Raw genomic sequence first — 16496 nt, forward strand, 5'->3', positions numbered from 1 at the left:
TGTGTTGAACTCCATCTGCCACTTCTCAGTTCAGTTTTGCATCCTGTTGATGTCCTGCTGCAACCTCTGACAGCCCTCCACACTATTCACAACACCCCCAACCAATGTGTCACCAGCAAATTTACTAACCCATCCTTCCACTTCCTCATCCAGGTCATTTATAAAAATCACAAAGAGTAGGGGTCCCAGAACAGATCCCTGAGGTACACCACTGGTCACCATCCTCCATGAAGAATATGACCCGTCTACAACCACAAAACAATGTCCCCTTGGATCCCATGCCTCCTTACTTTCTCAATAAGCCTTGCATGGGGTACCTTATCAAATGCCTTGCTGAAATCCATATACACTACATCTACGGCTTTACCTTCATCAATGTGTTTAGTCACATCCTCAAAAAATTCAATCAGGCTCGTAAGGCACAACCTGCCTTTGACAAAGCCATGCTGACTATTCCTAATCATATTATGCCTCTCCAAATGTTCACAAATCCTGCCTCTCAGGATCTTCTCCATGAACTTATCAACCACTGAAGTGTATTTTACTTTGGATTTCCAACATCTGCAGAATCTCGTGTTTATGTACCTTACAATGTAAAGAACATTGGGATGTCCAGAGGTTCTGAAAGCTATTGTGGAAATGCAGCTCTCATTTTTTTAAAACAAGTCAGTTTTAAACTTTTCTTTCCGATCCAATTACAAGAAGTGACAGCGTTGTGAGCTCTTGCAGTGAAGTGAGCGGTGGGTGTGATACGCTGCCACTGCTGCTTCAGAATGGAAAATTGACAGACAGAAACCACTGTTGCAGTTATTCAGTAGCCTCATTGCTCTTCAAGAAAAACTTCTCTGATAACCTTAACTGATAAAAGGTTGTTAGTATGTCAGAACAAACACCATGCCAAAGATTTTTAACTCCAACTTGCTCAGTTTACTTTTAGGCAATTTAGAGAACAGGTACAGGCTGGAGATTTTCCAGCACAACAGCATAAAGAAATCCTGCTAAGAACACGTCAAAGGCAAAGCCTCATGTTCTGAGAACAGATGGAGAGGCTTGAAGAGTGTTGGATGCCTGCAGTTGAGGTGGAGCACAGGTGGGAGTGTACAAAGGAGATGTGGGGATAAGGACAATGACAGATTACATGGCCGGGAGGTGGACCACAGGTTACAACAGAAAATAGAAAGGCGTGTCAAAAGGGCAATGTCATGGTAGTCAGAGAGATTTTAACATGCAGGTCGATTGGGAAAATTAAGTTGGTAATGGATCTCAAGAGAGTGAGTTTGTTTAATGCCTAAGAGATGGCTTTTTAGAGCAGTTTGTTGTTGAGCCTACTAGGGGATTAGCTATACTGGATTGGGTGTTATGTAATGAACCAGAGGCTATTAGGGAGCTGAAGGAAAAAGAACCCTTAGGAACCAGTGATCACAATATGATTGAGTTCAGCTTGAAACTTGATAGGGAGAAAGTAAAGTCGGATGTAACAGTATTTCAGTAGGGTAAGGGAAGTTACAGTGGTATGAGAGAGGAGTTGGCCAAAATAAATTGGAAGGAGCTGCTGGCAGGGATGTCAGCAGAGCAGCAATAACATGCATTTCTGGGAAAAATGAGGAAGCTGCAGGATATATGTATTCCAAAAATGAAGAAATTCTCAATGGTAAAATAGTACAACCGTGGCTGACAGGGGAAGTCAAAGCAATTGTAAAAGCTAAAGAAAGTGCATCCAACAAAGCAAAAATCAATGGAAAGATAGAGGACTGAAAAGTTTTTAAAAACCTACAGAGAGAAACTAAAAAAATCATTCAAAGAGAAAAGATGAAATATGAAAGTAAGCTCGCAAATAATATCAAAGTGGATAGTAAAAGATTTTTCAAGTATGTTAAAAATAAAAGAGAAATGAGAGTGGATATAGGACCACGAGAAAATGAGGCAGGAGAAATAATAACAGGGGAGAAGGAGATGGCTGATGAACTAAATGAGTATCTTGCCTCAGTCTTCACTGTGGAAGACACCAGCAGTATGTCTGATGTTTTAGTGTGTGAAGGAAGAGAAGTGGGTGCAGTTACTGTTACAAGAGAGAAGGTGCTCAAAAAGCTGAAAGACCTAAAGGTACATAAGTCACCCAGACCAGAGAAACTGCACCCTAGGGTTCTGAAAGAGGTAGCATTAGAGATTATGGTGGCATTTGAAATGATCTTTCAAAAATCACTGGACTCTGGCATGATGCCATAGGACTGGAAAATTGCAAATGTTACTCCACTCTTTAAGAAAGGAAATTATAGACCAGTTGTCCTGATCTCAATAGTTGGGACGATGTTGGAGTCAATTGTTAAGAATGAGGCAATGGAGTACTTGGTGACACAGAACAAGATAGTACAAAGTCAGCATGGTTTCCTTCAGGAAAAATCCTGCCTGACGAACTTGTTGGAATTCTTTGAGGAGATTACAAGTAAGATAGATAAAGGGAATGCAGTGGATGTTGTATATTTGGACTTTGAGAAGGCCTTTGACAAGATGCCACACATGAGGCTGCTTACCAAGTTAAGAGCCCATGGTATTGCAGGACAGTTACTAACATGGTTAGAGCATTGGCTGATTGGTAGGAGGAAGCGAGTGGGAATAAAAGGATCCTTTTCTGGTTAGCTACCAGTGACTAGTGGGGTTCCGCAGGGGTCGCTGTTGGGACCATTTCTTTTTATGCTGCTTATAAATGACTTTAATGATGGAATAGATGACTTTGCTACCAAGTTTGCAGATGATACGGTGGAGGGGCAGTAGTATTGAAGAAACAGATAGGATGCAAAAGGACATAGACAGATAGGAGAATGGGCAAGAAAGAGGCAAATGAAATACAATGTTGGAAAATGCTTGGTCATGAACTTTGGTGGTAGAAATAAATGTGTGGACTATTTTCTAAATGGGGAGAAAATCCAAAATTTTGAGATGCAAAGGGACTTGGGAATCCTTGTGCAGAACACCCTAAAGGTTAATTTGCAAGCTGAGTCAATGGTGAAGAAGGCAAATGCCATGTTAGCATACATTTCAAGAGATCTAAAATACAAGAGCACGGATGTGATGCTGAGACACTGGTGAAGCCTCACCTTGAGTACTGTGAACAGTTTGGGGCCCCTCATCTTAGAAAAGATGTGCTGACGTTGGAGAGGGTCCAGAGGAGGTTCACAAAGATTATTCCAGGAATGAAAGGGTTATCATATGAGGAACGTTTAATGGCATTGGGTCTGAAGTCGCTGGAATTCAGAAGAATGAAGGGGAGGGGGGGTTCTTATTGAAACCTTTCAAATGTTGAAAAGCCTGGACAGAGTAGATGTGGAAAGGATGTTTCCCATTTTGGGAGAGTCTAGGACAAGAGGTCCCAGCCTCAGGATAGAAGGGTGCCCTTTCAAAACAGAGATGTGGAGAAATTTCTTTAGCCAAATGGTGGTGAACTTGTGGAATTCGTTGCCACGTGCAGCTGTGGAGGCCAGGCTGTTGGGTGTACTTAAGACAGAGATTGATAGGTTCCTGATTGGCATCAAAGGTTACTGGGAGAAGGCTGGGAACTGGGGTTGAGGAGGAGAAAAAAAGATATCAGCCATGATTGAATGGCGGAGCAGACTCAATGGGCCAGATGGCCTAATCCTGCTCCTATACCTTATGGACATCAGGTAGGTCAGAGTAAATGCCAGGAAACTGCTGATGCTGGCCAGGCAGCATCTGCAGAATGAGAAACAGCAAGTGCTTCAGGTTAAAGGGTAACTCTATTCCACTTCCCATGGCTGTTGCCTAACCTGCTGAGTATTTCTGCTTTCAGAGGACACAGAAGGGCAGAAGTTTCCTCTGTGTCATGTGAGGCACACGGAGAGTTAAATGAGCTATGCTAATTATTCAAATTCAAGTTCAGTTCATTGTCACTTAACTGTACACAGGTATACCACCAACTGAAACAATGTTCCTCCAGATCAAGGTGCACAACACAGTACATGTAACTCACACACACAACACATAAAGTAATGTTACCACAAATAAATTAACAAATAAAAGATGCAATTATGACACAAGTTAAAAAGTAAACAGTATAATGTTACCAGAGTTTCATATGTGATGTCCGGGAGTTCAGTAGTCTTACGGAGCCTAGCCATATATACATACATCCTTGGTGGTCCATTGAAATCCGATGACTACGTCCACTCCTTTAACGGTGAGATCTTTGATGACTGTTAAGTCCTATCCTGGACCCACAAGTTCTATTGCAGGTGGGACATGTATATGTGGTAGTGGTGGTGGTAGTGATGGCAACCATGGCTGCATTTCTCCTGGCTCTCTTCTGATGTCTTCTGGTTGTTCTCTCCATCTCCAGAATGCGAACACCATCCCTACACAGCTGTCACCAAGTGTTACGGTCAGCAGCAACATCCTCCAGGTCCTCGGGTCTGATCTTGCCTTTCCTTTAAAGCATTCTTCATCTGATCCTTATAGCGCTTCTTCGGCCCTCCCGCTGAGCGTCGACCGTGATGTAGCTGGCCGTATAACACTCTGCGGGGTAGCCGACATGGGGGCATCCTTATCACTTGCCCCAGTCACTGCAACTGACGCTGGGTGATCATGGCCTCAATACTCCTGCAGTTGGTCTTTACAAGTATTTCAGTGTGAGGCACCCGCTCACACCAGGTAATTCCCAGGATGCGCTGAAGGCAGCTTATGTGGAAGCGCTCCAAGGACTTGATGTGACAGCTGTAGGTTGCACAGCTATAGAGGGGGGTGGTGACACAGACCGCTTGGTACACACACACACACACACACACACACACACACACACACACACACACACACACACACACACACACACACACACACACACACACACACACACACACACACACACACACACACACACACACACACACACACACACACACACTCTATGCCCAAAAGTTTGCATAGTCTTTGTAAGTGTGGAGCATAGAGTGAATTTGTAAATCTGGTGGAGTAAAGGATATTTGGAGTGGCAAGAGTGGAGTGTTACAGGAGGCGTGTTGGACTGGTGGCAGAGAAAGTGTTATTGGTGTAAGCGAAGATGCGATGCAGACACATCCAGCCCTGAGACACCAGGCAAGGTCAATTGATTCCAAACAACTGGTTTATTGATCATTAAAGAATGTCTCTCTGGTGTTTTCCGCTCCCTCCCCTCTCCCTTCCCCTTTTCCCAACCATGATTCCCCTCTCCCTGCCCCCTTCCCACTCTCAGTCCACAATAGAGGCCCATATCAGAATCAGGTCTATCATCACTCACATATGTCATAAAATATGTTTTGTTTGAGGCAGCAGTATAGTGCAATACATAAACTTACTACAGTACTGTGCAAAAATCTTTATATAAACACACACATATCAACTTGGTTCTGATTCTCCGACTGCTGCTGCTGTCAGCTCTCTCTATGCTCATGTTCCATTATATGCTGTAGCCTCCATCTGCCCATTTGCTCTGCTCTCTCATGCCTGAGGAGGGAACTTACCTTCAATGTGTTCACCTCACTCCAGTCCCAGAGCTCCCGAGCACACACATTGTTTTCACATTCCACTCTGCTATTCCAATGTAACCAATTTCACTTTAAACGATATCTCTCTGGTTTAACAGCAATAAACCCAAGAACAATCTTATTTCGTGTTGGTTCTCCGTCATGTCTGGCAATAACAGGAGAGTTTTTAAAGTGGAGAAGCCTTTGCACTGGGGCATTTCTACTCCCTTGATCGGGGTCCAGTGGTATGAATAGTTGTCACAAACTGGGGTCTTCCTTGTTTGCAATACTGACCATGACATTTTCAGTGCCTTGTCGTGCCCTTTGCCCTCTGTGGGGTGCTACAGTACCGTCCTCCCTGGATCTCATCTGCCCAGTCCGCTGGAGCTAGCTCTGCATGCTGAGGCAGGCATGTCCCTATCCCACCGGGGTATAAAGCTGCCAGCTACCCCCAGCTGGTTTAGCCTGCCTGTTGAGGGTGTCCACTGTCACATGCAAACAGCTTCTTCCAGCCACAGATGAGAGCTGAGTGTCCGGTGAGGACCAACGGTGAGTGAACTGCCCCGGAATGGACACGACCAGCTCCTTCACCCCTCTCTAGATTCCCATACTCCTGATCTTATTTCTGATAAAGGAACATTACATATTTAATGTCTAAGTTAATGTCTGAAAACATTTAATGTAAAGTGAAATGTGAAAAAGTAGTGTTTTTTTATATCAAACATAACCATTCACTTCGTACTTTATATCAACCTGTCAATCTTCAGGCTGTCACCTTGGGACGTGCTAATCTTTCTTTATGGAAAACTCTGAACATCCTCTACATAGCACCATCCAGAGACAGAGAAGCAGTTTCAGCGACAGGTTACTATCGATGCAATGCTCCTCAGACAGGATGAAGAGGTCAATACTCCCCAATGCCATTAGGCATTACAATTCAACCGCCAGGACTTAAGAACTTTTTAAAAGCTATTATTAATGCTTTTTGAGATAGTGATTTAGATGCATATCATATTTTTTTACTGAGTTAAGTATTGTATGTAATTAGTTTTGCTACAACAAGTGTATGGGACATTGGAAAAAAGTTGAATTTCCCCATGGGGATGAATAAAGTATCTATCTATCTATCTATCTATCTTTATTGAGATACAGCACGGGGTAGGCCCTTCTGGCCCTTCGATCCTGCAACCCCCAATTTAACCCTAGCTCAATGACAGGACAATTTACAATGACCAAGTAACCTGTTAACCGGTAGGTCTTTGGGACTGTAGGAGGAAACCCAGGCAGCACAGCCCAGGACTGTTTCTGACTGTATGTTGCTGGGTCGTTCCTCTATGTACTGTGTTTTGTACCTTGGCCCTAGAGGAACGATGTTTCATTTGGCCATATACATGTTACATGTGTATGGTTGAATGATAATAAACTTGAACTTAAAAACCATTTGCAGTCTTGGTACCCACCAAAGCCCCTTACTGGTGTGAGCCTGGAAAACATAGCAAATCCAACTCTGGCATGTATCTGTGAAACAGTGAACTGGATCGTTTGGTTTCATTGTCGCTTGGGACTACATTCCGTCTGGGATTCTGAGAAAATCTCCCACCTTGAAGGGGTGTGGGGTTTTACACATCCATTGGCTAGAAGAGCCTTTGGAAGAAAAGCATTCCAGGCACCCCCCCCCCCGCCCCCCTTCTCAGTGCTACCCGTGGGCTGGAGGTTCTCCTGAAGTGCTCACCCAGTGTCTCAGGGACAGCTTCTTCCCCTCCGCCATTAGAGTTCTGATTGAACAATGAACCCATGAACACTACCTCAGCATTTTCCCTTTCTTTTCACCCTAATTATTTGCTTTTCACATTCTTTATTGTAACTTCTAGTAATTTTAATGCATTGCACTGTACCGCAAAACAAATTCCACAACATGTATCAGTGATAATAAACATGATTCTTTTTCCGATTGACGAGAACCAGGTCCACCATCCGCTCCACCATCCGTGATTCATATTCTCTGTACGCACCATTCCCCTGATTCCTCTCATATCCAGAAATATATTGATCATTGATTGAGCCTCCACACCCTTAAACTGCACAGAATATCCCATTGTCTCCCTCAGCCATGGATGGCTCTGAAGGCCAAGTCATTGTGTATATTTAAAGCAGAGGCTGGTAGATTCTTGATTAGTTAGGGCATTAAAGGTTATAGGGAGAAGTCAGGAGAATGTGATTGAGAGGGATAATAAATCAGACTTATTGGGTTGGATGGTCCAATTCTGCTCCCATATCTTATGGTTTTACCAAGTTCCTATAAAATAGAGGCCAACATACCATTGCCCTCTCTCACTGCTGGTATCTTAGTGCTCTCCAGAAGAAATGTGCGGATTCTTTTGGGCATCAACAATCCTCAATACTCTCAACACTCAGCAATCTTACTTTTCCTCACCGAGTCCCTCTTGCCACGTTGTCGCCCACTCGGGCTTCTTGTCCATGGCCCCTTGAAGCCTCTTGGCATCCTCTTCAATTCCCCATTTGGTCTTGTGTCATCAGCAACACACAACAAAGGACACCTTCCTCTGTATTCCCAGTCTGGGATACGTGCAGCTCTAACCCGTAATGGGATCATTCGCTGATCAGTAAGCAGAGATTAATTGGGCCATGACTTTAATAACTCAATGATGGAATGTAAAACAGTACAGCTCACGAACAGGCCATTCAGCCCACAATGTTTTGCTAAACAATTAAATTAGTAATTAAGCACCTAACCAAATGAGTCCCCTCTACCTATATAATGTCCAGTCCCTCGATTGTCTGCATATCCATGTGCCTGTCTATGAGCTTTTTAAACACTTTGGACACAGAACAATGCCACACGGTTGTCTGGCCTTTCAAACTATTGAAGATCAATTTAACCCTGCCGTCTCACATAGTCCTCCACTTTTCTATCATCCATGTGCCTACCTAAGAGTTTGTTAATGTCCCTAATGTATCTGACTCTATCTCCACCCTTGGCTAGACGATCTCTGCATTCCACACTCTCCATGTAAAGAACATACCTCTGACATCTCAACCCCCCCGTAATTTGATTCAATGACCTTAAAATTATGCCCTTCTGTTCTACTTGCCTCTACTACCATCCCCAGCAGAATAGTCACCAATGTCCACCACTCTTTTCCCTGCACATCTCCTTTGAAATTACCCCTCTCACCCGAAATCATCCCCTCTAGTATTAGAAAGACCAGCACTCCCTCTGTAACACACTGACAATGAATTCCCCTCTGCAGCACCTGGCGTGAGGAGCATGCTATCACGTTGTTGTTGTTGTGGACCTGTGTCCCTGATTGTCTGCTTTTGTGTGTTGTGCAGTGACTGAGTTCCGGGTGACTGTGAGGAAAACGGAGGCAGCAGAGAGATGTCACCTGCAGGGCATGTTTCTGCTTGCTGTAGAGGAAGACAGTCTGGAGCTCAAGGACCTGAAATCTGGTGAGGTTCTCTACACCTGGCCGTACAGATTCCTGAGACGCTTTGGGCGAGACAAGGTAAGTGTGGCCTTGCTTAGTAACAAAGAAGGGTGGGAAGGAACACTATAGGCCAGCTGTTGGTGAGATATCCAGATGACGGCAGTGCATTTGGCAGAGTTATGGGACCCGTTCCACATACCTCCTTTGCCGATTGATCTTCCAGTGTGGTTTGGATGTCGAATGTCATTGACACACAGACTGTTCAGGATGGGACTGATGGAGTAGACATGGAGGGTGGAGAATCAGGAACCAGAGAGAATGGTGAGCAGATTGGCGACACGTCACATGGAACCAATGAGGAGGAATTTCTCCATTTAAAGAGTGCTAAAGCTTTGGTAACCCCTCACCTGGAGATATGGTCAGATGTCATTGCTGAGCGTGAGATGGTAGTTTCTTGACCCCGAGGGAATTGAAGAGGAAGTGGGAGAAGAACTAAAGTATAGGGTGGTATGGTAGCAAAGTGGTTAGTGTAATGTTTGACAGTACCAACGAATGGGGTTCAATTCCTGCCACTGTCTATGAGGAAATGTGACTAGGTGAGTTTCCTCCCTCATTCCAAAAATGGAGTAAGTTGTTGGCATGCTACTTTAGAGATACAGTGTAGAATAGGCCCTTCCAGCCCTTTGTGCCGCGACACCTAACAACCCCCTATTTAACCCCAGCCTAAGCACGGGACAATTTATAGTGATCAACTAACCTAACAACTGGTACATCTTTGGACTGTGGGAGGAAGCTGGAGCTCCCAGAGGAAACCCACGCTTTCCACCAAAAGGATGTACAAACTCCCTGGAGATGGCGTTGGAATTGAACTCTGAAATCTGATGCCCCAAGATATAATCGTGTTGCACCAGAAACATGGTGGTGCTTGTGGACTGCTCCCAGCATGCTCTCAGACTGTGTTGGATGCTGATACAAACAATGCAGTTCACTGCAGACTTTGATATTCCTCTGATAAATAACACTAATCGAATAGAGAGTCAGCCATGCTCTTTCTGAATGATGAGGGACAGAGCTAGCTCTAACAATCTGAAATTCAGAACAGGGGTTCTCATGTGTAGGACAGTAAAGGTCCTGCCTTAAGTATTTTATACCAATAAGACATTTTCCTGATCTTAGCAAATCTGATCTGTCAGGGAGAATGAGACATCTATGTTAAAAGTGTTTTGATTATCAGAAGAACAGTCTTAATGAGTTAAATTTCAAGGTTGCAATTCAGTTCAGGAGTTTTAATTATACTAGAAACCTGAGAATGTTTATAATGGCTGCTCAAATTGTAGGTTTTAATTCACTTCCAGGTGCTCATCAGAAAACAAGCAAAGCTATTATTCTAAAGCATGCATGAATTTGTTAGACTTACCAATCAGCACAGGCTGGTGGATAGAGCCACATGCTTATCGTGGTGCTTGAAGATCAAATCCAATTATCCCAACAGCGTTTCGAGATTCTTTGCTGATTTATTCTTGCAATCTAGTGGGTGGATGTTTCAAGTGGTCCTGAGTTCAGACCCTCTGTTCCTGGTGCCATCTGTGGACAATTTATGTGTGTTCTATGGTTCTAAAGGATCAGGAGAGTCTGTTCCTAGTGAGGTCACTTTTGAGAAGAGAGCCCACGCACTTTGCAAAGCCAGAGACTGGAGATTCTTCCTGCAAGCTATCGTGTAAAGGCTCCATGCATCACTTCCATCGTCCCAGACACTTAGTAAACAGTGAAAATCTTGGCTCAGAAATGTGTCTGTGCAATCCCAGATGGCCGGGTGAAAATCATTGAACATTGTGGATATTTCTGCTTTCTAGATTAGCTTTGTTTGTCACAGGTACAACAGATTTTTGAAACATACAGTGAAATGCGTTGCTTATGTCAATGATCACCACAGGCCAAGGATGAGCTGGGGGCAGCCCACAAGGGTTCCAAGTGCAGAGGAGATTTACCAGGATTAGAGAGTACATCCTTTGAGTGAGCCAAGGCTTTTCGCTTTGGAAAAAAAGGAGGATGAGATGTGACTCGATAAATGGTGTACAGGATGATAAGAGGTATTTATCAGGTGTATAACCAATGACTTTTCCCCAGGCTAGAAATGACTAATATGAGGGGCATAACTTTAAAGTCATTTGAGTAAAGTATAGGAGGATGTAGGAAGTAAGTTGTTTTTACACAGAGAGAGGTGGGTGCATGGATCACCTTGCCAAATGTGGTGGTGGAGGCAGATACATTAGGGGTATTTAAGAAATGCTTAAATAGGCACATGGATGATAGAAAAATAGAGGGTTATTAAGAGTGGTTGGGAGGCAGGGTGGAGATATATCTCTACAAAAGGTGTAAGGCACTCATTCCTTCCACTAACCTGCAGGTCACCCTTGGGCAAGGTGTAGCACCCCGATTAGGGTCACGTGAAGCCATGGGAGCAGGTGGTGGATGGTCGTATGAGCAGCCGGTGCAGATCACAAGTCCTGGTTATGTGACCACTGACGCCAGGCAGACAATCTCTGAAGAGTATTGATAATACTCTTCTGGCATGGTCCCACAGGATTGGAAAATTGTAAATGTCACTCCACTCTTTAAGAAGGGAGGAAAACAAAAGGGAGGAAATTATAGGCCAGTTAGCCTAACCTGAGTGGTTGGGAAAGTGTTTGAGTCTATTATTAAGGATGAGGTCTTGGGTACTTGGAGACTAATGATAAAATAAGTCAAAGTCAGCATGGTTTCTGTCAGGGGAAATCTTGCCTGATAGATCTGTTAGAATTCTTCAAGGCAGTAACAAGCAGGGTGGACAAAGGACAGGTCATGGATGTCATTTACTTAGATTTTCAGAAGGCAACCACAGTGGAAAAAGCCTACTTGCACCTGCACTATCTATACCCCTTGTAATTTTATATACCTCTATCAAACCTCCTCAAATTGGGAAGGAACAGGTGCAGGACACATATTTCCTTCTCACATAACCCATCCATTCTATGTTAGTTCTCAGACTAATCTGGATCTCCTGCATTTCTCTGAAATTTATTCCCCCTAACAACCCCACTAACACACCCTAATTCCCCTGCCACCACCAGATTGGGGCCATTTACAATTTGCCAATTAACTCCACCCTAATTCCCCTGCCAACACCAGATTGGGGCCATTTACAATTTGCCAATTAACTCCACCCTAATTCCCCTGCAATCACCAAATTGGGGCCATTTACAATTTGCCAATTAACTCCACCCTAATTCCCCTGCCATCACCAAATTGGGGCCATTTACAATTTGCCAGTTAACCACCAACCCACTCATTGTTGGGAAGTGGGAAGAAGCTGGAAGACCCAGGGGATGCACGTGCGGTCACAATGAGAGTATGTGAACTCCACACTGACTGTCGTGATGGATTTGGGGTGTCAGGAGTTGTCCTATTACACCTCTGTAGCCCCACTGTGGTAGGATCTGGGGGGCAGAGTAAGCAAGGAGGAACATGCCTGTGAGCTCACTGTGAATGCCACTCAGGCAACCTGAAGTCCAACATTTCACAGAATGTCCCTCCCAAACACAGACAAGAAAGCACCAGTAGCCCAAACATCAGAGGTCCTACACTTTGTTTGCCAGGCACAGAGCACTGAGTGGGGCAGAGAAGACTCGTAGGACTGACCTTGACTTCGGACATTCGAGTTTGTGGCTGGCCGAGGTCTGACCTCTGAAAAACCACAGGTGGGGGCCCAGAGGATTGGTGTTGGGACGGCTGGATGGACGTGCATTTCTAGTGTGGCTGTCGGTTCCTGAGGGAGTAACGGTAAGAGGAGGTTATAGACAATAGACAGTAGGTTCAGGAGTAGGCCATTCAGCCCTTCTAGCCAGCACCGCCATTCACTGTGATCGTGGCTGATCATACACAATCAGTACCCCATTCCTGCCCTCTCCCCATATCCCTTGACCCCGCTATCTATAAGAGCTCTATCTAACTCTCTCTTGAATGCATCCAGAGACTTGGCCTCCACTGCCTTCTGGGGCAGAGCATTCCACATATCCACCACTCTCTGGGTGAAAAAGTTTTTCCGCATCTCTGTTCTAAATGGCCGACCCATTATTCTTAAACTGTGGCCTCTAGTTCTGGACTCACCCATCAGCGGGAACATGCTTCCTGCCTCCAGCGTGTCCAATCCCTTAATAATCTTATATGTTTCAATCAGATCCCCTCTCATCCTTCTAAATTCCAGTGTATACAAGCCCAGTCGCTCCAATCTTTCAACATATGACAGTCCCGCCATTCCGGGAATTAACCTTGTGAACCTACGCTGCACTCCCTCAATAGCAAGAATGTCCTTCCTCAAATTTGGAGACCAAAACTGCACACAATACTCCAGGTGGGGTCTCACCAGGGCCCTGTGCAGCTGCAGAACGACCTCTTTACTCCTATACTCAATTCCTCTTGTTATAAAGGCCAGCATGCCATTAGCTTTCTTCACTGCCTGCTGTACCTGCATGCTTGCTTTCATTGACTGATGTACAAGAACACCTAGATCTCGTTGTACTTCCCCTTTTCCTAACTTGACTCCATTTAGATAATTATCTGCCTTTCTGTTCTTGTTATCCACATTAAACTGCATCTGCCATACATTTGCCCACTCACCCAACCTGTTCAAGTCACCCTGCATTCTCATAACATCTTCCTGACATTTCACACTGCCACCCAGCTTTGTGTCATCAGCAAATTTGCTAATGTTACTTTTAATCCCTTCATCTAAATCATTAATGTATATTGTAAACAGCTGCGGTCCCAGCACTGAACCTTGCGATACCCCACTGGTCACAGCCTACTATTCTGAAAGGAACCCGTTAATCACTACTCTTTGTTTCCTGTCAGCCAGCCAATTTTCAATCCATGTCAGTACTCTGCCCCCAATACCATGTGCCCTAATTTTGCCCACTAATCTCCTATGTGGGACTTTATCAAAAGCTGTCTGGAAGTCCAGGTACACTACATCCACTGGCTCTCCCTTGTCCATTTTCATAGTTACATCCTCAAAAAACTCCAGAAGATTAGTCAAGTATGATTTTCCCTTCATAAATCCATGCTGACTCGGACTGATCCTTCTACTGCTATCCAAATGTGTCATAATTTCCCCTTTTATAATTGACTCCAGCATCTTTCCCACCACTGACGTCAGGCTAACCGGTCTATAATTCCCAGTTTTCTCTCTCCCTCCTTTCTTGAAAAGTGGGGCAACATTAGCCACCCTCCAATCAGCAGGAACTGTTCCTGAATTATTATCTGTCCTGGGTCCTCAACCATGGAAGAAGACAGTGATTGCACCTGTCATTCTCTTCAAGGTCAATGTGACAGTGACAGTGAAAGATTAGCTTTATTTGTCAAATGTACATCAAAAAATACAGTGAAGTGTGTCATTTGTGTCATTGATCAACGCAGTCCAAGGATGTTCTGGGGGCAGCCCACAAATGTCACCATGTTTCCTGTGCCAACATAGCATGCCCACAACTTACTAACCCTGTACATCTTTGGAATGTGGGTGGACACTACAGCATCTGGGGAAAACCTCATGGTCACGAGGAGAGTGTACAAGCTCCTTTCAGACAGCAGCAGGAATGGAACTCTAATTGGTGATTGCTGGCACTGTAATGCTTTATGCCAACTGTTATGCTACCATTGGGGCCTTGGGCTTAGTTTAACATCTCAGCACAGAAATGCTGGGACATCAGGCTGGGTATTTGTGCCATGTCTCTGAAGTGGGCCTTTGATACTCAGGCGAGTGAGTGAGCAGCAGGAGTTCTGTCAGCTGAACCACAGCTCACGGTTACATCCTCTCCAAGACCAGGCAATGCGGGTGGCTGGGATCCACAACAGCCAAAGTACTTACACACACAAAATGCTGGAGGAACTCAGCAGGTCAGCTGTCTGACTTCCTTAGATCTAAGTGCAGATGTATCAACATAGGAAGTGCTTTTTAAAAAAATTAATGATTCATAGAACATAGAAGAGTACAGTACAGGAACAGGCCCGTCAGCCTATAGTATTGTCAGAACCAAACTAATAAGAAATCAAATGGCCAACTATGCCTACACAATGTCCATATCCCTCCATTTTCCTCATATCCATGTGCCTATCTAAATGCTTCTTAAATCTCCCTTATGTTTCTGCCTCTACCACTACCCCAGGCACCCTCCACTCTCTGTGTAAAATATACTTGCCCCTCACGCCTCCTTTGAAATTACCCCCTTTCACCTTAATGCATGTCCTCTGCTATTACACACTTCAACCCTGAGAAAAAAGATAGTGTCTGTCTACTCTATCTCAATCTCTCAATCTTATAAACCTCCCCTCAGCCTCTATCGCTCCAGAGAAAAGATCCCAAGTTTGTCTAACCTCTTGTTACGGCACATGCCGTCTAATCCAGGCTTCTGCACTTTTTCTAAACTGTCAACATCCTTCCTATAGTGCAGTGACCAGAACTGTATGCATTACTCTAGATGTGGCCAAACTAGAGTTTTATAAAGCTGCAACATAACTTCCTGATTTTGAACTCAATGCCTTGACTAATAAAGACAAGCATGCCATACGCCTTCTTAACCACCCTTTCAACTTGTGTAGACACTTTCAGGGAGCTATGAACTTGGACATCAAGATCCCTCTGCTCATCAGCACTGTTAAAGGTCTTGCTCCTAACACTGTACTATGTCTGCATTTGACCTACCAAGATGAAACATTTCACATTTGGCCGGGTTGAACTACATCTGCATTTCTCTGCCCTTCTATGTTAATGTTCTATGTTATCCACAACACTACCAATTTTTGTTTCATCTGCAAATTTACTAACCCACACATCTACATTTTCGTCCGGGTCATTTATATACATCACAAACAGCAGAGGTCTCAGACAAGATACCTGCAGAACTCCACTAATCATAGATCTCCAGCTAGAATAAGTCCCTTCGGCCACTACTCTCTGTTTTCTATGAATAAGCCAGATCTGAATTCAAATGGGCGAATCACCATGGATCCCATGAATCTTAATTTTCTGGATAAGCCTCCCAATTGGGACCTTGTCAAATGCCTTACTAAAGTCCATGTAGACGACATCCACAACTCTACCTTCATCAATCATTCTCGTCACCTTGTCAAAAACTCAATCAAGTTAGTAAGACATGACTTGCCCACAAAAAGCCATGCTGGCTCTCCCTAATTAGGCCATGTTTTTCCAAATGCTCATAAATACTATCCTTTAGAATTCTCTTCAATCTTACCTGCAACTGACATGAGTCTCACCAGTCTACAGTTACAAGATTGTCCCTGGTTCCCTTCTTGAACAATGGAACAGCATTAGCTGCTCACCAGACCTCTGGACCTGGCCTGTGGCTAGAGAGGACACAAAGATATTAGTCAGGGTCCTAGCATTCTCTTCACTTGCCTCTCTCAGTAACCCAGAATATATCCCATCAGGCCGTGGAAACATTCACGCTGACGGTCTTTAAGAGACCCAACACTACCTCCTCCT

The 16496-nt window shown here is 44.3% G+C and overlaps 1 protein-coding gene across 1 annotated transcript in view; it reads left to right on the forward strand.

Moving 5' to 3' along the window:
* dok2l (docking protein 2-like) overlaps positions 1 to 16496 on the forward strand; it is an 80129-nt gene that overhangs the window by 59214 nt on the left and 4419 nt on the right. Inside the window, exon 4 of the mRNA XM_073062005.1 lies at positions 8865 to 9037. Coding sequence (XP_072918106.1) covers positions 8865 to 9037 — 173 coding nt within the window. The remainder of the gene's footprint in view (positions 1 to 8864; positions 9038 to 16496) is intronic.

This window comes from Hemitrygon akajei, chromosome 1 (genome assembly GCF_048418815.1).
Source record: "Hemitrygon akajei chromosome 1, sHemAka1.3, whole genome shotgun sequence".
NCBI lineage: Eukaryota > Metazoa > Chordata > Chondrichthyes > Myliobatiformes > Dasyatidae > Hemitrygon > Hemitrygon akajei.